The 24,325-nt window shown below is 34.2% G+C and overlaps 9 protein-coding genes across 9 annotated transcripts; 4 read left to right on the top strand and 5 right to left on the bottom strand.

The window, feature by feature from the left end:
- Positions 1-23: 23 nt before the first annotated feature.
- On the bottom strand, positions 24-1,098 carry Tsp_04165 (autophagy protein 16). Its single transcript, XM_003374933.1, has 5 exons — positions 1,032-1,098; positions 653-825; positions 411-484; positions 256-346; positions 24-188 (listed from the first exon to the last, which is right to left on the bottom strand). Exons 1-5 carry the CDS (start codon positions 1,096-1,098, stop codon positions 24-26), a joined length of 570 nt encoding a protein of 189 aa, XP_003374981.1.
- A 788-nt stretch (positions 1,099-1,886) lies between these two features.
- Tsp_04164 (glycosyl hydrolase family 47) lies at positions 1,887-4,708 on the top strand. Its single transcript, XM_003374932.1, has 10 exons — positions 1,887-1,970; positions 2,035-2,142; positions 2,256-2,331; positions 2,412-2,474; positions 2,909-3,097; positions 3,171-3,226; positions 3,640-3,836; positions 3,907-4,030; positions 4,111-4,308; positions 4,382-4,708. The coding sequence occupies exons 1-10, from the start codon at positions 1,887-1,889 to the stop codon at positions 4,706-4,708; spliced, it is 1,422 nt and encodes a 473-aa protein (XP_003374980.1).
- Positions 4,709-6,633: 1,925 nt separating this feature from the next.
- Positions 6,634-7,338, top strand: Tsp_04163 (hypothetical protein). The gene is made up of 2 exons (XM_003374931.1): positions 6,634-6,706; positions 6,875-7,338. The coding sequence occupies exons 1-2, from the start codon at positions 6,634-6,636 to the stop codon at positions 7,336-7,338; spliced, it is 537 nt and encodes a 178-aa protein (XP_003374979.1).
- A 70-nt stretch (positions 7,339-7,408) lies between these two features.
- Tsp_04162 (hypothetical protein) lies at positions 7,409-7,744 on the top strand. Its single transcript, XM_003374930.1, has one exon. It carries the CDS (start codon positions 7,409-7,411, stop codon positions 7,742-7,744), a length of 336 nt encoding a protein of 111 aa, XP_003374978.1.
- A 162-nt stretch (positions 7,745-7,906) lies between these two features.
- On the top strand, positions 7,907-8,565 carry Tsp_04161 (hypothetical protein). The gene is made up of 2 exons (XM_003374929.1): positions 7,907-8,018; positions 8,552-8,565. The coding sequence occupies exons 1-2, from the start codon at positions 7,907-7,909 to the stop codon at positions 8,563-8,565; spliced, it is 126 nt and encodes a 41-aa protein (XP_003374977.1).
- A 1,358-nt stretch (positions 8,566-9,923) lies between these two features.
- On the bottom strand, positions 9,924-10,487 carry Tsp_04160 (conserved hypothetical protein). The gene is made up of 4 exons (XM_003374928.1): positions 10,393-10,487; positions 10,229-10,275; positions 10,034-10,155; positions 9,924-9,968 (listed from the first exon to the last, which is right to left on the bottom strand). Exons 1-4 carry the CDS (start codon positions 10,485-10,487, stop codon positions 9,924-9,926), a joined length of 309 nt encoding a protein of 102 aa, XP_003374976.1.
- A 464-nt stretch (positions 10,488-10,951) lies between these two features.
- On the bottom strand, positions 10,952-12,872 carry Tsp_04159 (putative acyl-CoA dehydrogenase). The gene is made up of 11 exons (XM_003374927.1): positions 12,752-12,872; positions 12,588-12,685; positions 12,465-12,538; positions 12,288-12,434; positions 12,073-12,257; positions 11,842-12,021; positions 11,798-11,805; positions 11,693-11,764; positions 11,509-11,577; positions 11,164-11,436; positions 10,952-11,095 (listed from the first exon to the last, which is right to left on the bottom strand). Exons 1-11 carry the CDS (start codon positions 12,870-12,872, stop codon positions 10,952-10,954), a joined length of 1,371 nt encoding a protein of 456 aa, XP_003374975.1.
- An 804-nt stretch (positions 12,873-13,676) lies between these two features.
- On the bottom strand, positions 13,677-20,398 carry Tsp_04158 (putative Sec63 domain protein). Its single transcript, XM_003374926.1, has 24 exons — positions 20,267-20,398; positions 19,960-20,151; positions 19,666-19,890; positions 19,481-19,600; positions 19,201-19,365; positions 18,941-19,027; positions 18,591-18,764; positions 18,312-18,537; positions 17,971-18,218; positions 17,687-17,855; positions 17,383-17,603; positions 17,225-17,310; positions 16,996-17,162; positions 16,772-16,917; positions 16,540-16,660; positions 16,326-16,468; positions 15,968-16,226; positions 15,754-15,886; positions 15,379-15,490; positions 15,087-15,325; positions 14,815-14,983; positions 14,603-14,747; positions 14,006-14,082; positions 13,677-13,934 (listed from the first exon to the last, which is right to left on the bottom strand). Exons 1-24 carry the CDS (start codon positions 20,396-20,398, stop codon positions 13,677-13,679), a joined length of 4,014 nt encoding a protein of 1,337 aa, XP_003374974.1.
- Positions 20,399-20,409: 11 nt separating this feature from the next.
- Positions 20,410-23,054, bottom strand: Tsp_04157 (activating signal cointegrator 1 complex subunit 3; the record flags this gene model as incomplete). The annotated part of the gene is made up of 4 exons (XM_003374925.1): positions 20,410-20,557; positions 20,629-20,777; positions 22,689-22,853; positions 22,914-23,054. Coding segments are annotated over 4 exons (603 nt in total), but the record flags the coding sequence as incomplete, so codon positions are not given.
- Between the last annotated feature and the right edge of the window lie 1,271 nt (positions 23,055-24,325).

Here is a 24,325-nt window from a genome sequence, read left to right as displayed (position 1 = left end):
ACATAATAATACGAAGAAAACAGTTACTGCATCTGCAGATCATTTTCCAAATTCAAAACATCCGCTTCACGTTGATTCAACAACTTCCACCTGTCTAACATTTGAGCATTTTCAACTTTGAGAGCTTGAAACTGTCCTTCGAGCACGGTCAAAGTACTCTGCAAAACTACATGTTCGTCTTTCAACAACTACAATTGACAAGCACAATTTATTTAAATTCAAAAAGCGACACATCAATCAATTCATTCTGACGACCTGATTATTCTTAGTCATATTTTCCAAGTTTTCTTTGAGTTTTCTATTTTCAGCTTCAAGCTTTTGCTTTTCTTCTAAATTGCATTCCAGTCTAAATAAAATATCTTCTGTCTTAGGAAACATCTGAAACACCTGATCAAAATAATTAAACTTACTGCTTCAAAGCATGCAATCGTTCATCTTCCTTTTCTTCCAACTTTCTGTTAAGTTCAATAAGCATTTCGGCGTTCTAAGCAAATTTATCTATCATTATTAGCAATAATATTAGTATTAATAATATTAATAATAATGCTATCGAACAGAAAAAACGTTCAGTGTTTGATATTTTACACGAAATTATTAAAATATTAAATCAAATCACGCAAAGATGTAACTAAACTAAAAAAAAGAAAAATACTTCGCCGCGTTTTTTATACAAATCTGCCCTTTCTTGCTGCAGTTCCAAAAGCTGAGTTTCAAGAGTTCTTATTTTTTCTTTATCAATTTCATTTTCTCCACCTTTCCCGTCAGTTGTGCTAAGTCGTTTAATAACAGATTTCAAATGTGATACAGCATCGAACAGTTCTGAATCTAAATCAAAAAAAGATTCCAAATAGAATTTCAATAGAACAAATTGCAAAATTATTACACGACAGATATATATCCATATACGCATCGTTCATCGACTGGTTACGACATTTTAGTTGATCAAAAATCACATCACGATAGCTCATTGTAAAATATTTTTCACTCCTTTATCATCACTTCAAACAATATCGGCAGTGAAAATGATCAACCAATACGTTGTTGTTGTTGTTGAATAGCTTCATTAGTATTTTTCCTTCTGACATCGCTTCCAAACATCCATTGTTCAACTGCTATTCGTCAGTACTATCCACCATCAAAACAAAACTGCAATAAAATAATGATATCAATATTCATTTGTTTAAACAGAAATTGTACGCTCACATTGATGTTCATCAAAGTAAAACAAAATGAAGGTTGTAAAATTGAAAAAAATAATAAAGCATATTATTTTTGGCTATTCTAGTATCAGAAAGTTAAAAATAATTTGAGACAGCTTTGCAATTACAAATTACAAGCTCCAACACCTACATACCTTTGGACTACAATTATCGCATCACCACTGTACTTTTTATCAACATTCAAGTTCAATTTGTGAAACTTATTATACAACAATGACCATTAAATATTGTTTTTTCTTCGATAACATTAACGTAGTTAAAGAATAAAAAACAGTGAATTCATTCTAAAATAATTTTTTTAATTTATCAAATTCCTTCTATTATCAAGCTAATTTTTTATTTAACAAAATAAAAGTGGATAACAACAATTTGTGCATAATGAATAAAACCTGAATAATTATAATTACAGTAATTGCCTTGTAAAAATAGTAACGAAAAATGTACGATTAACGGCAGGAGAATTATATATTTATATTCATTAATGTTTGTATTGATGCTTGTTACTGAGCTTCAATGTAACTTTCAGTAATGCAAACAGTCTTTGCTATTTACTATTGAACGCGCTTGGTGTTACAGTGATTGTACATGAAATTTATTTACTGATACAGCTTTCGCCGTATTTTATATGCTTGAAATTTTAGAATTGACAATCATTTCAGTTGGTAAATGCACGCCCCATTAATAATTGACATCGATGAAAATTTGGGTAATATTCAAAAGCAGCGTCGCTTGAAAACTGCTTTCAGCCGAGTACTGAAAATTACAGATATTTTTTAATCAACAACCCTAATAACAGTAGACTTGTTTCCTTCAGAACTGGAGACGAATACCTAGAATTGTGCGCTTCTTGTTGATCATAATTGGTATATTCAGTACATGCTCAGCTGCTTTATTATATCTTCGTCGTGTCAAGAAAGATGATGTAAGTATTGTTGACTTCTGCTAAGACTGTTAGTAGTTAATTATGTACTATTAGTAGTATAAGTAATTTTAACATTCATTTATGAGTGCATTTGTATACTATACTGTATTCAGCATGATGAAATTTTCAATGTCAACATTATCTGCATTAATAACGCTAGAACTGCAGTACATTTGAATGAATCGTTTTGTATGTGATTAAAAGAACATTATTTTACATACAGCTGTAGAGAAATTTCGAAATTTTTTTCAAATGAAATGTATTTTCAGATCAAACAACAACAACTTGTCAAAATATGATGTATAATATACTACAGTATAAACTATTTTCAAGTTAGTTAATGTTATAATTTTCGTTTGATATTGAAATTAATAAATATCTTGTATAAAACTATTTAATTATATATATACATGTATTAATTCATTAAATCAAACATTTTCACTTTTTTGAAAACCATCTAAATAAAGAAAATGTAATATTATTTTGTACAATTAGTACAGAATATATGGACCACGTTATGCATTGTTTAAATATTGTTACCAGTTTGCAAATAATGAAATCTGTTGCTATTATCTGTTTAGTAAGCGCATTTGATTTTTCCGAATATTTTGTAGGACGTTGCAGTAAATGTCAAAACACAACCAGTGATTAGTATGTCCTATGAAATAGATGAAGGAAAAAGAGCAGGGAATTTCAATGGTGATTATATTGCATTTTGGTATGCAGATTAAATGAATTTGAATTATTGTTTACTTTTATGATAAAGGACCGTCCAATGAACGCCAGAGAGCCGTGGTGAACGCGTTCCGTCATGCTTGGGATGCGTACAAGCGGTATGCTTTCGGCAGTGATATGCTGGATCCTGTCAACGCCAAACCTACCAAGGAATGGTTCGGCTTGCAACTGACTCTGGTGGACAGTTTGGACACGATGTTAATCATGGGTCTGAATGAAGGTAAACAATTAAATGTGTACACATGTACAACAGTTGAGAGCTATGATTTGTCATTGTCGAGAATACCTTTCAGAATTTACTGCAGTACGAAATCAATTTTCAACATTCAGTGCGGATGTAGATCGATTTGTCAGTCTTTTCGAAGTGACTATACGTATTCTCGGAGGCTTGCTGAGTGTTTATCGCCTTACGGATGATGATCTGTTTCTAGAAAAAGCGGTTTATATAAAGAAATTATTTTTAATTATGTTAATTTTAAAATACAGCTGTTGCAGAAAGAATTAGGTGATCGTCTTATGCCTGCATTTTCCACTAAAAGTGGTATCCCATACAGTGATGTTAATTTGCACACTGGCGAAGGGCGAAATCCACCGTGGATGTCGCTTAGTTCGCTTTCAGAAGTGGCTAGCTTGCAGCTTGAATTTCGAGAACTCAGTCGAGCTACAAATGATTCCAAATACGAAGTACAAATTCCATTTCACACAAATTATATTTTTCTATTTTATATAAAAGTACTGTTGTTGAACATCGTTTTATTTCAGTTAGCAGCGTTCAAAGTGTCAACTACTATTCACAATCAGCAGCAGTGTAAAAAATACGCTGGTCTGTGTCCAATGTTCATCAATGTCGATACGGGAAAATTTGTCAAAGAAGGTCGAATCACCTTAGGCGCCCGTACAGACAGTTACTATGAATATTTACTGAAACAATGGCTTCAGACAGGAAAAACAATTAATTGGTGTGTTATATTATAATTACTACTATAATTTATTCCCCTTGAACATCCTCCATCCATATGCTTTTTTCAGGTTAAAGGATGATTTTTTGAAAAGCATGTCCGGTGTTACTAAGTTGCTTCTTCGACGTAGTAAATCTCGAAAATTAGCATTTGTTGGAGAATTGCTTCAAAATTCGTCATTTTCACCGAAAATGGTAATTGAAATGAAATATACAGTTTATCTACATTATTGGTTGCTTTAGTTGAATAATACACGACTATTTTGTAATATAAGGATCATTTGGTTTGCTTTCTGCCAGGTCAGCTGGCGTTAGCAGTGCATCACGGTTTGAATGAAATGCTACTGGAGACGGCGAAAAGTGTAGCAACAACATGTTATGAATTTTACGCTGCCAATCCACTGGGCTTGGGTCCCGAGATTGCGTATTTCAATGTGAATGATTTGTCTTCGAAACCGGACATTGAAATCAAAGTAACACTACCAAAACAATTATACTGTTCATAAGTACCAGAGAAAACTTAACTGTTTTTTTTCTTCTCACTAGCAAGCTGACTCGCACAGTCTCCTCAGACCAGAAGCAATTGAAAGTTGGTTTTATTTGTATCGTATTACAAAAGATCCTATTTATCAAGATTGGGGGTGGCAAGTGTTTCAAGCAATTGAAAAACATGCCAAACAAGTCAACGGCTATTGTTCCGTGCAAAGTGTACTGGTAGAAGAGCCGAAGTGCATTGAAAAAATGGAAAGCTTCTTCTTAGCTGAAACACTCAAATACCTATATTTATTGTTCGACGACGACAATTCTACACTAACGTTGGACGAATATGTTTTCAATACAGAAGGACATCCGTTGCCAATTTATCAATATTGAAACTGTACAGAACTGCAACGTATATAGATAAAATCCTTGGCACGGGTGGCATTTTTTCTTTTTGCTTTCAATAATTCATTTTCCTATTGCTCTCTCTAGTCATTCATCTTAATGAATTTTGTTGCTGCTGATGTTGTTGTTGTTTGCTGTTCATTGTTCGGTGCTTCCACTTTATTAGAAGAATAAAAGTTTTTCATGTTTCTTTTTTTTTGGCGTGCGAATAATCAACAGTAGCGAGTAAAATTTATAAAACTGAATGAATGATTCCAGGAAGATAGAAGATAATCAACTGCATACTGTACTAGTAAAAATGATGAATGATAAAAGCATCATAATTTTGCTTGATCTGATCACTGAATTAAATTAATAAAATGATGCCAATGTGACGACAATGCTTACTTTGATTAACTTTTTTTCGATGAATTTACTTACCCGAGAGCAATAATTATAAATAATGTGCAAAACAACAGTAATGCAAAAATGAACTTACTAGTAGAAATTCTGTCGTACTGAAACGAACAAATTGGGATGCAGTTTTCACATCAACCACACTAATCTGCAAAAAGCATCAATAAGTCATCACCAACAACAATTCAGTGCATGCGTGCAGCTGAACAATTAAACAAATGCATAAATATTAAAAATTAAACTTTTTTGTTTTGTCTTCTTTTTTGATTTAAAATAAAACCCAGCATACTCTCTCTCTCTCTCTCTCTGTATGTTTGTATAATTTATTATCAGCATGAGAAGCGAGTTTTGAGTTGAAGTAATAAATAATTTTATTGTATTATTTATCAACTAATAATATTCATTTCATGTAGATTGAATAAAAGTTGAACAACTCTCTTCAAAGTTCCGCTAATTCACAACATTTCCTCTTTGACTGCAACACGCTCGCTAATAAGTAAATGGATATTAGCAGCCGCTATAAACTGCACGTCAGTGCCTATTAATGACATCCAACGCCTAACAACACTCATCTGATCAAAACGCAATGAGTGATCGATCTGAAAAATCTACCTCTCACTGTTTTTCAAAACGCAAAACAAAAACCACTGATTGGTACCTTAACAAGACAAGGAAGAGATGTTACATCTGAAAATATCATTAAATTAAACAAATTATATTTATTCTGCACATAATCTGCAATATTGAATTATGTTTGCTCAATTGAAGTGTAGTTTTCATAAGCATGTTTGTACAATTCGTCGCCGCCGTATACACATATTCTTGTATTTATTCATAATAGTTATTGCTTGAATTAATTAAGTAAAACAACAGTCATGAGTTAAAGCAACAGAAAAGAAAAGAAAACGCCCCAAGATGGATGGATTACCTCAGATAAGCTCAATGTTAAAGAAAGAGACAAAAAAAAGTCCACTGACAAAGTCTGACAGCTGTCATCAAGCTAAATGTCATCTACGTTGAATTATAGCCACACTAATGGACGCCAAATGCCATTCATTTTTGATGTTATGAAGTGGTCTAGAAAGAGTACAAAAACGACAACGGCTACATCAACTCCACTCTGAACTGAAACGCAATAATCAGACATTCAGTATATATATATATATATATGATGGATGGATTTATATTTCAACAAAACACACACAAAACTTCACAATGGAAATAATCAAAATCCTTTTTCCCCAACTAACTTCTCACACTTATGGCTGCTTGTTTAAACAACAAAAAATGACAATTGACGTTGATTGAAAAAAATAATTCAAGCCAAAAAATTAAGAAAAATTAAAAAAATGATTACTGCTTTGTCGCTAGTAGATCGGTAGTAATATTTCACTGGTGCTGTTTATTTGTAACAAATTAATAAAGAAGAAACATTTCACTTTTGCAAATGATATTAAAATACCAAAAAGGAATGTATAAATATATATAGGGTGCGCGTGTGTGAATATTAGATATTGATGAGAAAAGAAAAGCACCGGCAAGTGGAACAATCTGTAGCAGTTACAGTCTGCTGTATGCATGCTATACAAAGTATCTGTACGCGCCTGGAATGAAAAGCCAAAAAAATGCAAATATATAATAAATATGGAAATGGACAGTGGGTGATTGCTTAAATTGGGCTATCAGTGATTGTTGATCATCAATAGAAATGGCCAGAAAAAGATGAAATAGTAAAGCCGTAAAAGTGAACAATAACAGCATGCTCTTTGGGAAACTGTACCACCAGTGGCGGTGAAAGCGGTGAGACGTTGGTGAGCAGCTTGCACAGAACCGGCGTTGCAAAAATCACCACTGTTGCAAACGCATACTATCATGGTAACGTTGCGCACGTCGGCTGTCAGCTGGTGCAAAAAATGGTTGCCATTTTGACGCAGTTGCAGTGGTTCCGCGGTACAGCCGAGACCGTGACCGTCGGCCGAGGCAGAAATGCAGCCCTTCTGAACCCAATGGCGCCCCGGGGCCAGCTCCGCCCATGCACCGAGGCAAAATCGTTCCTCGGGCAAACAGTGGACCGGCTCGGTGTCGCAGTCGTCTCTGGTGGCGTCGAACACGAAAACACTGTTTGCTATGCTACCAGGAACCAGCGACGCTTCGGTACGTTTGCAAATTTGGCAACGTATTGTCAACACGGCCGGAATGCAAACAACAATAACCAACGCTAACAACGGCCGACAAGCCGTTTCCATCACCGACAATTTCTCCCAATAATGATAAATAATAATAATAATAATAATGATGATGATGCTTGGCCGCTGTTTTCAACGCTGTTTCGTAGGCTCGTTGTACTGCTATGCTCACCAGTCTATTTATTATATCAGTCAGTCATCAAAAGCACACACCTCTTACCGAGGAGAGAAATTTGTATCATTCACCAGATGGCGCTGGAAATGCCATCTGGTACGCAAGGTGGAAACACTGCTTTTTGCCAGGACCAACGTGTGTACCCTCCACCCAAGATTTGTGCACACAGAAGTTGTCACCAAGACAACCGACAATCAACAACAACAACAACAACAACAGCACAATGTTATAAAAAAATTAAGCAACACAAATGAAGCTATTTCATAAATTGGTTTTAGTTTTAAATTGTGCTCTTTTTTTTTGTTTTCTTGTCAAAAACAAATGTTCTTCTCATTCACAGAATGTGCGAAATATCCGCACAACACAATAATAATATGCTAACCAAATGCATGCTAAAGCGAAATATGACGACCAACAAAAGAGGGAGAAATGAATAGAAAAAAGAAAATCAATCTGAACACAACAAATGATGCTTCGGATCGCCTTTTTCAACAATCGCTGGATATTTTCACTAATAAGCTGAGAGATGACAAGAGACCGAGTGAGTATAAAGCTTATTTTCAGTTTCGACTTAATCGGCAAAAAGGAAATGCTTTTCTTTACATTAATGCAATTATATTACCGTCAACGTTAATGCTATTCTCAGTGATTTCAACTAAAATTCAACATGTCATTCATCATGGTGCCATTTTAAATCTACTTGAATTATTAATTTTTTTTGAGCATACATTTCAAAAATTTATTGAGTGATGAGAAAAGTGGCAAAACTTATTTCTCTCTCTCTCTCCCCCTCTCAGCCCCACCCACCTCCTTCGCAATAGAAAGCACACACACGCCCATCTAACACGCTGGATAATAACACTGAACTTGATGTGCATTGTATATGCTTTCAATTGAACATGTCAAGTGCAGTTGAAATTGATAACGAAATTGCAAAAGTGAACAACGAGCAAAATTCAGTCGACCACACTCAAATGATCAAGAAATTTGTCAACAAGCACCTCCCATACAACACTGCAAAATATGCAATTTATCATTATATAAAAAGTTCCATTTCAATTCAACTATTTCCAGTTGTCACGAATTGAATTTTCAATTCAATTTTAGAACCCAATTAAAAGATCACTTATCACATATACGTTTAGATATGCAAATTTTAAACAGTGTACACAATTGGCATCGATGCAATTGAACAATTAAAAGAAAATACGCAAACAATGTGGTGATGACTGATGAAAATTAGAACCCCATGCTTTTGGGAAATGAATTGATTGATTTTAACTTTTTATTACACCACAGTCAATTATTGAATCTGTCTTAAAATCTCATCATGACTTCTCATGTATAAACTGCTACACTCAGCTGCCGGTGGTCACATTGGTGATTATTTTTCAATTTCACTTCTGCAGCAATTCAATTTTTCTATTTATTACACGATTGATGATTAAAAATAAAAAGATAACCGCGGCGCACGCCACGTTGTACAAATTTAATTTGCTCTTCAAAACGCGAATGTGAAATTTCATAAATAATTTCTCACGAAGTGCAATTTTGCAACGCAAAAAAATCATCACCAGTAAAGAAAGTATTTTAAAAAAAATTCATAAACATATATCGTTGATCAACTGTGATAAGAGTGAATTTCAGTTGAACAAGTGAAAATTTGCATATTTTATTGTTCAATTCAACCACCGTTAGTTCTTTGCAATTGCTTTTGAAATACCATTCAACGCTGAATGTGCAGAAAAAAAAACCAAACTAATACATGAAATTTTAAATGCTAACCACTAATTATTTCCAAACTGACCAAATTATACCAAACTAATCATCATGAACTTCTTTTTCATTCTACAATCTACAGTAAAACAAAAATCTTCACTCCACTGCTACAGTAACCGCACTTGAAAAATAAGATCGTAATCATTCAAATGGGGAAGAAATTAAATTAAAAATGTTGTTCATATTTAATTTTCTCAATAAATTCTACACAACAATAGCGACATATCATTGATCAGTGTTGCAAAATGAAAAGAAAATTATTTTTCTACATCGTGTAAAACGTAGAATGAAGCAAAAATCAAATTTGCTTGTCACATAGAGCTTAACAACTGCAACCTTGTTATAATTTCAATAGAACAACAACCACACACAATACAACTAACTATGCTTGTGCATGGAAGAAGAAGATGAAGAAGAAGGAGAAAATTGAAAATTGCACAACTATGCAATAAAGAAAACTCAATCATCTCGGATGAATGAATGAAAAGATGAGAATGAACCAAAAATGAGAAACATCAAACCCGTAAAATGTGAAAAATTTACCCCAGAAAATATGAATTAAAACAGAAAAGTAATAACAAATTTAAAAAAAATGTAAAAAATACCAATGATGCAGTCTTGCGATTGTAGCAGAGTAAAGGTGAAAAGCAACACATTTTCAACACTTCTATTGGACAGGATTACAAGAAGATAGTAAATTTTTCAAACGTTCCTAAATAAAGCAATAAATGTAAAAAAGAAAAGAACAACACAACAATCAAATTTGCATTAATTTACCCTGAGATTGTTCAAAATACTGCACACCACAGATAATCGTTTCTTACAATCACGAAGACTGCGGAGTGGTACTTCAATGTCAAAATCATCCTTTGCCGTTTGTTGACGAATAAAATTCAAATCTATTAAACACAGAATAAATACAAATGAAAAGGAATATAAATAAATAAATAAATAAATAAATACTTGACTTACCAGCAATAATTTTGTCAATCAAAGCGGTGACCTCATCTTGGCTTTTCCTAATAATTTGAAAATTTTTGAAATTGAATAAAATTTGCATTTCACACACAACAACGAACAAACAATTCAACTAATTTTATAACAATACACACTTATTAATTAAATAAATTTATTACTTTGTAGATTCGACGCACTGATTGAACATCCGCACCGCATCGTTCACATGTCCTACAATAAGTTGATCCGCTGGAAGAATTTGCTCGGATACCATTTTTTTCTTTCTTCTTTTCACATATTAATAAAAATATCAATTTTTTATAACAACACTTTTACAAATTGAACAAGTATAATATGTTGTTCACAAACAACATTCGCAAAACTACCACAACAACAATAATGAATAGATGATATATTTGTAGAAATCATCATTTTTATTCGAAAGTATTTTCGTAAAACAAAAAATCCATTGTCATTCAATAATAAACCCATATGAATGTTTAAATAAATGTCGGATTCCCAAAATTGACAACAATTTGAATAATTGAATTAATAGAATTAACAAGAGGCAGTGAAAAATTGAATACATCAACCAACCAACCAACCAACCGGAAGAGAACATATCCGCGCTGCACTGAATTTATGCTGTGCTAGAAGAAAATATACGCATAACTAACTACCTGACTAAGTAACATGCCTGATTTCTTTTATCATTTATAAATGACCAATTCCATATTATTATGATTCATGTTGAGACAACAGCTGCCTTGAAATAATCAATCGTTGAATTTGTGAAGTTCCTTCGTAAATTTGAAAAATCTTCGCATCGCGCATTAATTTTTCCACCGGATATTCACTGTTGAAACCATTTCCACCCAAAATCTGATTACCATAAATAAATAAATAAATATTATGATTATAATTAATAAATAGATCAAAAAATTACCAACCTGAACAGCATCCGTAGCGCATTTGTTCGCAACGTCAGAAGCGTAAGCTTTTGCAATAGAAGCGCAATAACTGTTTCTTCGACCACAATCAGTTTCCCAGGCGGATTTGTAAGTTATCATACGAGCAGTTTCCACTCCGATGGCCATATCGGCAAGCATGAATGCAATCGACTGATGATGAGCAATTGGAACGCCGAAAGTTCGACGTTCGGTTGCATATTTTTTCGCCTCGTCCATCGCTCGCCATGCTAATCCAACAGCAGCGGCAGCAACCTTGAAATTAAAAAAAATAAAAATCAATTTAAAAAAGAAAGAAAGAAAGAAAGAAACATTTAAAAAACTTACACCAGGACGAGTGCGGTCGAACGCGCCCATGACAATTTTAAAACCAGTGCCCATTTCACCCAAAATATTCTACAAATTGATCAAAAACCAACAGTATTAATAAACTATTCAATTATTATTATTATCATTAAACCGAGTAGTATAAAGGTTTTAGTGTTTGAAAAAAGAAGAAAAAACAACTCACCTCCTTTGGAACGATGACATCTTCAAATGAAATACCACGTGTATCACTACAACGTTGACCCATGTTCCATTCCTAGAAATATCGAAAATGAAAACATACAAATACTACTACTACTAATAATAATAAAATATGAAATAAAAGAAAAAAACACAGCGTTGCCTTTTTTCCACGAACTACACCTTTCGAATCACCTTCGACAAGCAAAGCGGTAAACGCCTGCGATGCAGGGGCATCTGGATCAGGATGCGAACGGGCAAGTACAAAAAACCAATTCGCGTAGCCGCCGTTCGTTATCCACATTTTTTGTCCGTTCAAAATATATTCGTCACCTAGATAACAAATGAATAACTTAATTAATTGAATAATTAATCATAAATTACCTTTTTTTGTGAGTTTCGTCTTCACACCTGCTACATCGGATCCAGCACCCGGTTCTGTGACACAATATGCAGCCAACAGCGGTTCTTCGGTCATTCGACGTAAAAATTTGTTTTTCTGCGCCTCATTTCCAGCTATAATTACCGGTGCTTCCTGTGCAATTAAATAAAAACAACTGAATAATAGACTAAAAGTCAGGTATATTAAAACAACAAACACTGCCCGTACCGCAAGCCCGTTACCCATGATCGCCGTTGAAATACCGGTGCATCCGTAAGACAACGCTTCAGCAATGACAACAGATTCCAGCAAGCTCAAACCGAGACCACCTAGTAGACATGAGCATATCAGTACGGCATTGTTGCTTTTCAGCAAAACATACAGACAATGTTACCTACCGTACTGTTGGGGTATTTCAGTACCGGATAGACCAAGTTTCCAAGCATTTTTGATAATTTCCATTGGATACTAAAATTCTGATTACTAAGAAATAAAACTAAACAATAAAAAAAATCACCTCTCCAGTACGGTCGAAATGAGCTGCTTTGGGAATAATTTCCTCTTTGGCAAATTTCATCGCAGTATTTTGAAATTCTTTCGCTTCAGCACTCAATTCTAAAATGGTTAAATTGTGTCCAACATTAGTCCAAACTGTCCAAACAGAAAAAAACACACGCATACCGAAACACATTCCACCCCTGTAAAATGACTCGTCACCAACGATCGACTGTGCGGCGGTTGAGAACATTTTGCGAAAATTTGAAAAGCAACGACGAGACAACATTGTCGTCAAGTTGGTCATTGGCAAAAAAAAAGTTCTGTTCAAAAGTGAAATTAAAAAATTTAAATTCTAAAACATTACGGTAATAATGATAAAATTAATAGGACGCTGACGTTGATTTGAATTAGAATTTGAACCGTTTTTGACGAAACATGCGCTGAGCAGGAAAACTTTGTTCAGTAGAAGCAAACAAATCAACAATCACAAATATTAACGCGAGATAAAAAGTGAACGTCTAATCGAGCCGACAAATAATAATAATAATAATAAGTGCAATGAAGAGGAAAAATAAATTTCAATTCCAACTATCAAATGATTTCTGAACAAATAATACGAAAAATAAAATAACAGTTTATCAAATTGCTACGTTGTGCAAAAAGAATGAGTAGCATTTAAGAAATTCACCTAAAAAAATTCGACTGAAACAATTTTGTACGCAATGCTAGTTTGGTTGTTCTACAGAAAAACCTAAACTAAAGCAATGAACATTATTGAATAAAATGAAAAATTCTTTGCCAATAAACAAAATCATCAATTAATATTCGTTGAAATTCCTCAAGCTTTAAAATTTATCAACGACAAAAAAAAATCATACTGATACACCTCTGTATGTTTAACCTGCTCAGCTGTTCAACTCAACGTCGGCAAAACACAGTAATGTATGATTCGCAAGTATAAGCAAACTTTATTACCGTATTCTTAAAATAAAAGTTCAGCATCAAATTATGAAATAAAGAAAAAAAATTGAAAATAATCCATACAATTCTATCTGTACCAAACTGAGAATTTGATAAATTGTTCGAGTAAAAGAAAAAACAGCACAATCTATTCTTCAACATTCAAATGAACATCGTACTGTTGATCGAGCCCAATATAGGAATCGCTCATCAAGTACAAGGTACAAATGCAACGACCAACTGTCTTCGGAGCTGTAAATGACAAATTGACAATCGTCTGGGATAGAAATGAAGCGACACGTCGCAATGCCAAAATTTCCCCGCTATCGATACATCCCAATACCAAAAACCAAGATTCATGTTTGGCTTTGGGAAATTTCGGTGCATACGCACGACTATCTTGTCGCTAGAAATGAAAATCAAAAAAAAACTGTATAACATCAAAACAATGCTGTTTCAAAACAAGTCTCTTTTTACCAAGTTTAATGATTGCAATTCGACGCACAACACGCACTCTTCACCAACAGTGACTGGATTCCAGGAAATATTCGAACCTGAAAAAACAAAACAAAATCATACAAAATTGAAAAATAATTCAAATTTTTCAAAAAATAAATGATCCGAACCTTTTGAAAAATTGTTCAACAATTGGTGTTTTCCAGATTTGCATTGCAGTGTCATTGAAATTTTGATCACTGGTAGTCGCCGTAGCACATCACCAACCTGTGAAATGAACAATTAACACTAGGCAACAGTGAAGCATGATGAATGAACAAATAAATTAAAATATGATGATAGATAACTGATTATAAATTTTCACAAAAAAAAGAAAATTGCAAAAGGATAATAATAATAAAAATGGAAAACACTCACTAGTTGCAATTCATTCGGATTCAACAGCTGGTAAGCATTTTTCAGTAAAAATTGACTATCCTGCCGATGCTGTTCAGCCAATTGTGGAAGAGTATCTAGCCCGCATCTTGAATTGCAAAATAATAATAATAATAATTAATCAGAATAACTGCACAAATGACAAAATAATTTCAAAATACAATCGCTACCTAGAAGACAAACATCGCGCCGTGTACAAGCTAACGTGAGGCAGCGTGCTCAACGGTGGATCGGTGATCCACCGAGCCTGGACAATCATCTGCATCAAACCAATCACACGAAGTGTTGTAGCAAGCCAACCTCGTTCCGCGGAAATATCCACCATAGCCTGGGGGTAGGGGAAAAGAAATGTAATTTTTAAAGGAAAGAAAAAACAAAAATTTCATTCTACCCACCTGCAAGATACGAATCGACTGATCAAGAACAGATTTCAAATCCGTCTCGTAGTCAATGTTGGGCAATTCAAGACGCTGCAAGTGAGCCTGGTACAACAGATGCGTTTTTGTATGCGAATTGTCGAACGCCGAGTCGTTCAGTAATATCGCGCATTTAGTCGCCAATTCTCTTAAAATTTGATGAAAAAAAAATTTAAATTTTCATTGCTTTTTTTTCATTAAAAAGAAAATTAATTTTTCTACTCGTTGATGAGGTCTTCGTTGTGTCGTACTGGAATTTCATCGTATTCAGGTACTTGCTAAACGATAGATCAATCGACAGCACAGTTGTTGTAGAAATTTCAATAAGTATTGGAAAAAGAGAAGAAAATTTCACCGTCAAAAGCATCAGCAAATCTTCATATGTCGAATTGCATTGGATCTGGCGAAGAAACATCGCGACCGTAGCATGGTGCAAATAATAGAACGACGCGATTCGGCCAGGAACGGTGGAATAAATTGTGTTCATATCCTGCGCAAGTGAATCATTTAACCATAAACAAAAGTAACGATCATTCACCTCACCTCTTCAACTGTTATGCATTTCGATTGGAGCAAAGCGCTCAAAGCGGAAAAAATCACATTGACCAAATACGACTGTACCTTTCCTTTATCCAAATTTTCCACACCATAAAAACTGAAATGCAAAATAAAAAATACCAAATCATTAGAAACATTACAACCAGTATTTTTTTTCATCAAAATACGTCGGATTTGCCAGGAGACGACGAAAAAAATACGTCCATGATAAATAATCGATCGCCTGTTGCACGTTGGAAACAGTGCCTGCAACAATTTCCGCATTCAAATGATCCGGAAATACTTTGAGCAGACTAAAAGTGACAATAATTTTTTTAAAAAAAATGAATATTTTTAAAATTTCAAAATTACACATTCTACCTCGATTCGACAGGAAATGGATCGTATAAAAATTTCTTATAGAACGGTTTTTTCACATCGTGGACAAAAACAACTGCGACAGCTTCGGAATCATACTGCGGTCGTCCGGCACGTCCGATCATTTGCAAAACATCTGCCAAATGAATGTGATAGTGAAGCATAAATTTTTTTTCTCGGACAATCCAACAAATCCAACAAATCACTGTCCACCTACCTGTAACGGGAAAATCGACGTAGCGGCCCAATTTGCCGTCGTAATATTCAGTGCCTTTGATGATGACCAAATGAGCCGGAAAATTGACACCCCAAGCCAAAGTAGCCGTAGAGACGAGAACTTGGATTTTCAGAGAGGAAAACAAATTCTCCACAATGCTACGGTCATGTTCGTGCAAGCCAGCATGATGGATACCAATACCAAAAGACAAACATATTCTGAGATTCGGATCGTGCACAAGTTGAATGTAATTTTGTAACTGCAAAATAAAGTAAATTGAAAAAACAGAAAACCATTTTCATAAAATTACGATTTGAACGTGATATTCATAATACAAGAAAAAAAAATATTCACTTACTTCTTCGTTGGTCATGTTCAACCACTGCTTAGGATTAGCATCGGCAGCGAGATGCGCAATCAAATCAAAGCTTGTTAAGCGAGTTTGACGTCGTGAAGATACAAAAATCAACACTGGCTTTTCAGGTGAATAAACTTTAATTGCTACAAAAAATATGTATATATTTTTTTCGTATTCATAAAAATTAATATGATTTTCTCTTCAGTAAATATACCTTTAAAGGCTGGTTTGTTCATCGTTGCCATTCTTGGACAATAATGCTTTTCCGGAAAGCCAGATATATGCACTTCCAGAGGAACGGGACGAACGGAAGGTGAAAAATTGAACATGCCAACCTCGAAGATGAAAAATTAAACAATACAATACGAAAACCAGTAGAACAGTACTACTCAGTAGCATCGTTATTATAATAGATTATTTATTATTTAAAAAATGTCTGAACTTACTTTACCAATACCGAGCCAGTCAGCTAGATCCGAAGCGTTGGCTAAAGCGGTTGACAGGCCAACAATTCGAACGGGTCGTTTTGTCGAAGCAGTAATGAAATTTGTTCTAGTGACGATCACTTCCAACACGGGTCCCCGGTCTTCGCCTGAAAATTTCAAATTTGTGATGAAAAAAAAAATTATTATTTTTTCAAAATCAAAAAGTAACAGTAACACAAAAATACCCAACAGATGTATTTCGTCAATCACGATCAGACCAACTTGTTTCACGTAGGCTCTGGAATGCCAACTTCTGGATATGCCATCCCATTTTTCCGGCGTAGTCACTACAACGTCAGCATTGGACAAAGCTTGGATATCTGGACTAGTGTCGCCTGTCAATTCTACAACTCTAAAAAAAACGAACAAAAATTTACATACGGTGGTGGAAAATGAAAATCGATCGTTCATTACCGTTTGCCGAGCAATTCTTCGAATCGTGTTTTCCAATCGTTCATCCTTTCTCGAACCAATGCTTTCAACGGTGCAATGTACACGCTCTGAGCGACAACAGAAAAAAAACATGCAAATTTAGAAAGGAAAAATTTTTTAAATAAAACAAACAAATATACCTTCAATGAAAGCTCCTTCTGAAATAGACGAAATATTGCCAGCTCTGCGATGACAGTTTTACCAGAGCCAGTTGGGGCACCGACAAGAACGTTGCTATCGGTATGGAAAATGGTGTGAAACACTTGGGTCTGAATGGCGTTGAAATGGCTGAACCTGTACATCAACTCGAGCAATGGACTGTTCAACGCACTCACTGGCAACGGTTGCAAATCGAGCAGCGCTAGAATATTATAATAAAAACATGAATTTAAAAAAATCTCATTAAACTAGTACTAATGAAAAAAGGGAAAAACACAAGCAAACCTGTACGCTGCTGGCGTTCTGCAGGAAGAATAACATTTCCAAATGGAATAGCATCTTCATAGTCACAACCGAGAAAATTGTTCGAATCCCAAAAGACAAGGTAATAAGCAGGCAATGGATTGGCGGCTGGAATGATGAAAACCAACTTCAACGGTTGCCGCATTTTTACCTGTGTTTGTTTGAAAAACAATCAATAAACACACACACAAACGTAACAACAAATTTAATAATGGATGAAAATAAAAATTATTTGAAATATATATATATTAATTAACCTAACCAACCTGTCGACGAGTGAATAAAATTTCTTCTCGGTGCAAAATACGATTCTGATCCGGATTGCTGATCCAAATGTGAAATTTCAACACTGAACAATCGAACAATTCTTGATTCCATTCGAAATCCGGAATAATGTTCAATGTGATTCTCAAGATGGAACTTGTGATCGGTTGCACCGTAGCATCGACGTTCAATATAGGCAAATGGTTGCACGCTTTCAACACTTGATCACCATCGTCGTGAATCATCGTTCCTGAAATAGTGAAGAAAAAGCATAATAGTAAGAAAAAAAAAACACGCGTTGTGCTGTTGGTGAAGCTCAAATCGGCAACTGAAAAACCCATACCTATACTTTGTGCATCCATTTCAAACAGACGATCAACAGTCAACTTCTTTTCTTCCAATTTTTTCACTACATCCGCTTTCAAGAAATTCAGCTGCCACAGCGGATGACGAAACCACCAAAGTCGACGTTCCATCGATTTGGACAGTCGAAGCGCGTTATATGCCAAATTTGGCCAATCATTTATCAACGCCAAATCAAATACAAAACGTAAAAGTCGTGGGAAATTCTGTGCACAGGTGAATAAAAATAAGATACAATTTACAAAACAGAAAAAATTACTTGTAAAACATAATTGCAGTCACAACTCAGTGAAAACGTCTTGGTCTCTGCTCTGACTATGCAACATTGAGCAAGCACGTTCACTTTGCCCGCTACATTTTCACATCCAACACCAATGGGCAACTTGCAATATTTCTTTAGTTCATCAAGCTCTGACAATTCCTTATCACGAACCTAATGAAAATGAAAAATCAAACTTACAAAAAAAATTAACATTTTAAAAAACACTTATTACATTGTTCTTAATATTAATATTATATCATTCTTATCGTATAAATTCGCAAACATTATATATACTATTTGGAAACGGATATAACTTGGCACAGCATAACCGATTCGTGTAAACTTACCACCAACTGTGAGAATTCGCTAGCCGAGGAAATCACGTGCAAAATATCTTGATCAGTCATACTGTCAGATATCGAACGACTGAAAGTCTAAATATCCAAAAGTAGATAATTTATTATACCAAAAAAAAAGAAACAATTTTCATAAGTTAATATTTATTTAATGGAATATATAATAATAATAATAACTTATTCATTAAGGATAAGAAAATGTTAATTTTTCAAAAATGTTTAAAAAATACAAACAAAAAAATGCTTCTTACTTCCACTGTGTTACAATTAATGTAATAAAGACTAGCTATACGACCCAAATCTGTTGGGAAAAAGTATCCATTAGTTTCATCGAAACGTATCATGCGCAACGATTCCAACTGTCTGGCAGCGTCGACTATAATCGAACGACGATATTCAATCAGCTCTGGATCTCGCTAAAATTCAATAAAAAAATCAACAAATCAAATCTACTTTGAATATAAAAACTATTAATAACACAGCAACAAAATTAAACTATCTATATTTATTCATAAAGCAATTTCAACTGACCGATAGCTCGACCTGTGTCAGACCATAGACAAGAGGATTGACTTTTGCGCGAACAAAAAGATAAGTGTAGCTCAACCATTCGATCGCATCCTGAACCGTCGAAACTGTATCCAAACAAATCTAAAACATGCATAAATAAATGTACATTTGCACAATGTGACATTTTCTTTTTTTTTCTTCTGTACTTCTGCATTGAGATTTTCTGCTAGACGTGATAAAAATTGGCTTTCAATATCAATTTGACGCGTCAGCAGGCGAAGATAATGATTCATGTGCAAGTAATCAGTTATGATTATACCGCAACCGCTAGTGTCGTACTGAGGGCGACCAGCTCGACCAAAAATTTGCAACACATCCAATATTCCCAAATTAACGAACGTGCTCTTATCTCCGTCGTAGACTTCTGTTCCCTGAATAAATTGAAAAAAAAACTGTTAAAATTCTGAAAAAATAAATGATAAAAACTGAATTCAAAATACCCGAATAATAACAGCATGCGCAGGTAAATTTATACCCCAGGCAAGCGTAGACGTACAGCAGAGAACTCGGATACGACCCGTGCGAAAGAATTGCTGAATAAGTATCCGATCACGGAACAACAAACCAGCGTGATGAATGCCGAATCCATCAGGAAATAGTCGTTTAAATTCAGGACATGTTGAATTTTCTACCTGAAGTAAAAGTTTTTCTCAGAAAAAAAAGAACCATATTCTCAACACTTTAACTTTTATTCATTCTTTGTATGTTCATTTTAATAATATTAATTATAACAAAAATTTTTCTTACCACCCGGCTGATAAACGGAGGACATATCGGAACCCCTGTTCGAAAATCTGCCAAATGTCCTTTCTGACTGGCCAGTTCTAAAAGCACAGTCGCCAAACGGCTCGTTGCCATTCGTGAATGCACAAAAATCATCACCTGCAATTTTAATAGTCATAATGAAATCCAAAACGAACAGCAGCATAAAAAAATACCTGATGACCATTTTTGACCAAACGATGGACTTGTTCATAACAAATCATATCCATATTTTTGTTTAATATAAATTTATTGATACCCTTCACGGCGATAAAGCTGAAATGGATTTCATAAAAGAGGAGGAGAAAATGGAAAATTAGAAATTAGAACCGATTTTCGGCACATACATCTGTGTCAGTGGTACGGGACGAAATCGACTATCGAAAAAGAACAATCCTTCAGTTGGATTGACGTGCAAAAATTGAGCCACATCATAATAATTTGGCAAAGTCGCTGACAAGCCAACAATTCGAACCACGCTTTGAGTAATAGAAACCTGAAATCGATTTTTATTTTTTTTTTCATAATAAATTGAACAGAGTTTAAACAAGTGAAATTTTAAAAGTAAAATTTGAATTTTAAAATGAATAAAGTTTAAAGTTTAAAATAAATTGATCAATTTGTCAAAAATTAAAGTCGCGCATTCCAACTAGACGAAAGTCAGTATTCAAGCGTGCAGTCGTTGCAGAGAAGGCGCGTTCTAAAAATTAAAAGTGAAAAATATTCAAGAACAATGAGCGACAAGAAAATGGATAATTCTATGACGACTGTTACACCATCGAAAATACCGACGACGACGACAACGACCAACAGCAGTAACGTTGGCAAGAAATTTCCAATCAAGCTGGCATGGCTGTTGTCGATGTTCACGTTGGAAACAATTTTGGAAAATATCAAAAAATATCTGACATCCAAAACTGAACAGCCAATAGATGTGGAAGAGAAAAAAAGCAAGTCAGATAAAACGCGGGCTAACGATGGGGATCAAATGCTCGAAAACAACAATACTTGGAAAGAAATAATCGAACATCTGTCGAAAAATAATATGAAATTGTTGAAACCGATCGAAAAGAAATTAATAATGAAGAAAAAATTGAAATTTGAAAATCAACACGAATTGATGGAAAAAATTTCCAAAGTATGCAAGGCACAATTGAACGATTATCAATTCGACAGTCTGCTATTGTTGTGCTTCCATTTGCGCAAAGTGCTCGACTTTTGCCCAAAACCGAACGCAATGCTCAACAGAATGGTAATAAATTTGCTGCCCTGCTTGTACAGCAAAAAAATCGTGCCCAAAATCAACTTGATGACGAAAAAAACATTGAAGAAAAAAGCTTGCATAATTTTGAAACTTCTAATTCTACATCCGACAATACTTAAAAGTTTCAATGAAAATAATGAATTATTATTACACAACAGAACAACTAACAACTATGAAAGTGAGAAATTTTCTTCATTTTGCTTTCAATTTTGACACGCTTAACTTTTTTTTCTTTGCATTTGATTTTCAGATGGCACAGTACAAAAGCAAAAACGTCACTGGAACATTTTCCCATTTACAAAAAATAATAAGTCGTACCATTTATTGAGCATCGAAGAACGAGTGAATAGCTACATGAAAAGAAATCAGCTCAAGAATGATCAGTTGACCACGGAAACTGCGAGTAAAATTGACCTTTCATTTTTCTTTCATTATTATTTCATATTGCAAAAAAATTAATGTAGACAAGTGGATAAAAAACACAGTCGACTGTTTTTAGGAAACACCTTAAAGCAGGTTGTGCAGTGGGTAATGTTCATCAGTAAATATATGGAAGAATGCTTTGAATATCGGTTCGACAATGAAATCAAGCTTGCCAACGAGAAAATTTGTAAAAAATGCTTTATCATTATCATTTATCCAGAACGAGAAAATAATTAATTATTCCATTTCAGCGCTAACGAACGAACAAATTGGAATTTTTGATAAAGAATTAGAATTAAAAGATGAAACGAAAAATGAAAAAAAATATCAAATCCAAAAAGTGATAACATTAAATGTGAAAGCAGTCTGCAGTTATAGAAGAAAAGAGCAACAACATTCACAACAGTTCGACGAAGAAAAAAAAATTAATAAATTAGATTATGGTAAAAGTACATGAGTTTTATTACTGTTCGTTAAAATTTCATTTTGTATTTTTTTTTCTTTTTTTTTGCATTTCAGTTGGACACGTTAAAAGATTGGTACTTTTCTTCGAAAAATTTAATCAGAAGAAACTTTACTAAAGAGCAGAAAGGGAAAAATCACAGTAAAAATGTTCCCTTCATAAAAATAACTTTTTCAATTTAATATTATTTGTATTTTTAATTGTTAAATGTTAAAATAAATTTGTTTTAAAATTTTCAAATAAATCATACATCATACCTGTCGCAACATACGTGCCACGAGTGTCTCGATAACAGCACCACGATTTTCATGAAGCAGATGTACCTCGTCTATGATGAAAAGGCGCACTTCCGTTGCTGGCAATAAACCATCATTTCCTTTTCGTGTAATTACATCCCACTTTTCAGGAGTTGCAACCAAAATCTGCAATTAAAAAACAACATTATGATAATTAAATAATAAACAAAAAATAATAATCTTCACTTGTGCATTTTCAAGTTCCCTCGCCGTAGGCATAACATCGCCGGTCATCTCTTTCACAGTAACCTTCAAACATCTTAAACGATAATCAAGAGTGCGTACCACTTCCGCAGCCAGTGCTTTCATTGGAGTCAAATAAATAATCTAAATTTCACCAAAAAGAAAAAAACACATAACCAACCAAAAACTGTATAATGTATATCAATTGAATTGCTTGCTTTGAAATTTTTTTGTTTCAAAGTTCCATTTTCAATAAAATCATCCAGTGTACGCAAAATGCACAGTATTGCAACGTTGGTCTTGCCGGCACCTGTCGGGGCGCAAATTAACAAATTCTCTTTTGTCTTGCGAGCTTTTTCAAATACAATCGATTGTATTGGATTTAACTTTTCCACTTGAGAAAAAACTTTCTTAGTTATCTAAATTTGCACCACTTGTACATGTCGCACACACACACACACACACACACACACACACACACACACAAACAGAATCAATTCACCTCATCCAAGTTCTCCACAAGTATGCACTCTTCATTGTCAAACGGGCACGGCTCCGTTGTCGGCTGTATAGTGACAATATCATAATTTGGATGATAACGGAATTCAGCTTCACTCAGGCAAATCTGAAAATTGAAAATTTGCATTTCTGCGCAATTTAGAAGAAAAAACATGAAACACAAATAAATATTATTATTATTATTATATACTTTCGAAAAGCCATTTTGAACAGCTTGTTCCGAATCAAAAACATACGGCATCTCAGGTTTTGGTTTCGCAACAACAGAGTTTTTTTGGTGTATTTTTTGTTCCTCGTTGACTTCCAAAACGTGCCCACTGGAACTATTATTTAATTTAAGGTAAGAATAAAAACGAATGAATGCACACATACACACCCTTTTTCCAATGATTTTGTCACTGGCACCATCTCGTCATGTGTTAAATTGGTAATTTTTTGAAAACGATTAATTTTCTCTTTCAGCTTTTGCATTTCCCGTTGTTCTTGTTTCTGTTTTCCACTGATCACTTGAAAATTTGGACGTAACCGCAATTTCGACTTCTCAATTGAAGCTAAACTACCCCACTACTGTGCAAATAAGTTGGTGGAAAAAAAAGTGAAACACAAAAAATTACAAATATTCTTTCTTTTTATCCTACTTGATTCCAACGTCATCGCTGTGTAATGTTCAACCAGTGCATTGCGATTCTGACAAATCAACGCGATCAAATCAAGATTATTCGATCCAAGCAAATCAAAGAGCTGAAAAATAATTTTCATGAATTTAAATAAAAAAAAGAAAGAAAACAAACCGATGCTTGAATAAAATTTTCATCATTCCCTACTGGGCAAATTTCCATGATCGACTGCAACAGTAAATCCGCCATTTTGCCGATTGCCTTTTGGGTGGAACAATT

The sequence above is a fragment of the Trichinella spiralis genome, assembly GCF_000181795.1.
Source record: "Trichinella spiralis strain ISS 195 chromosome Unknown Scfld5, whole genome shotgun sequence".
NCBI classification, from domain to species: Eukaryota; Metazoa; Nematoda; class Enoplea; order Trichinellida; family Trichinellidae; genus Trichinella; species Trichinella spiralis.
Note: the sequence above shows the minus strand (reverse complement) of the source record. Positions and strands in the feature narration are given on the sequence as shown.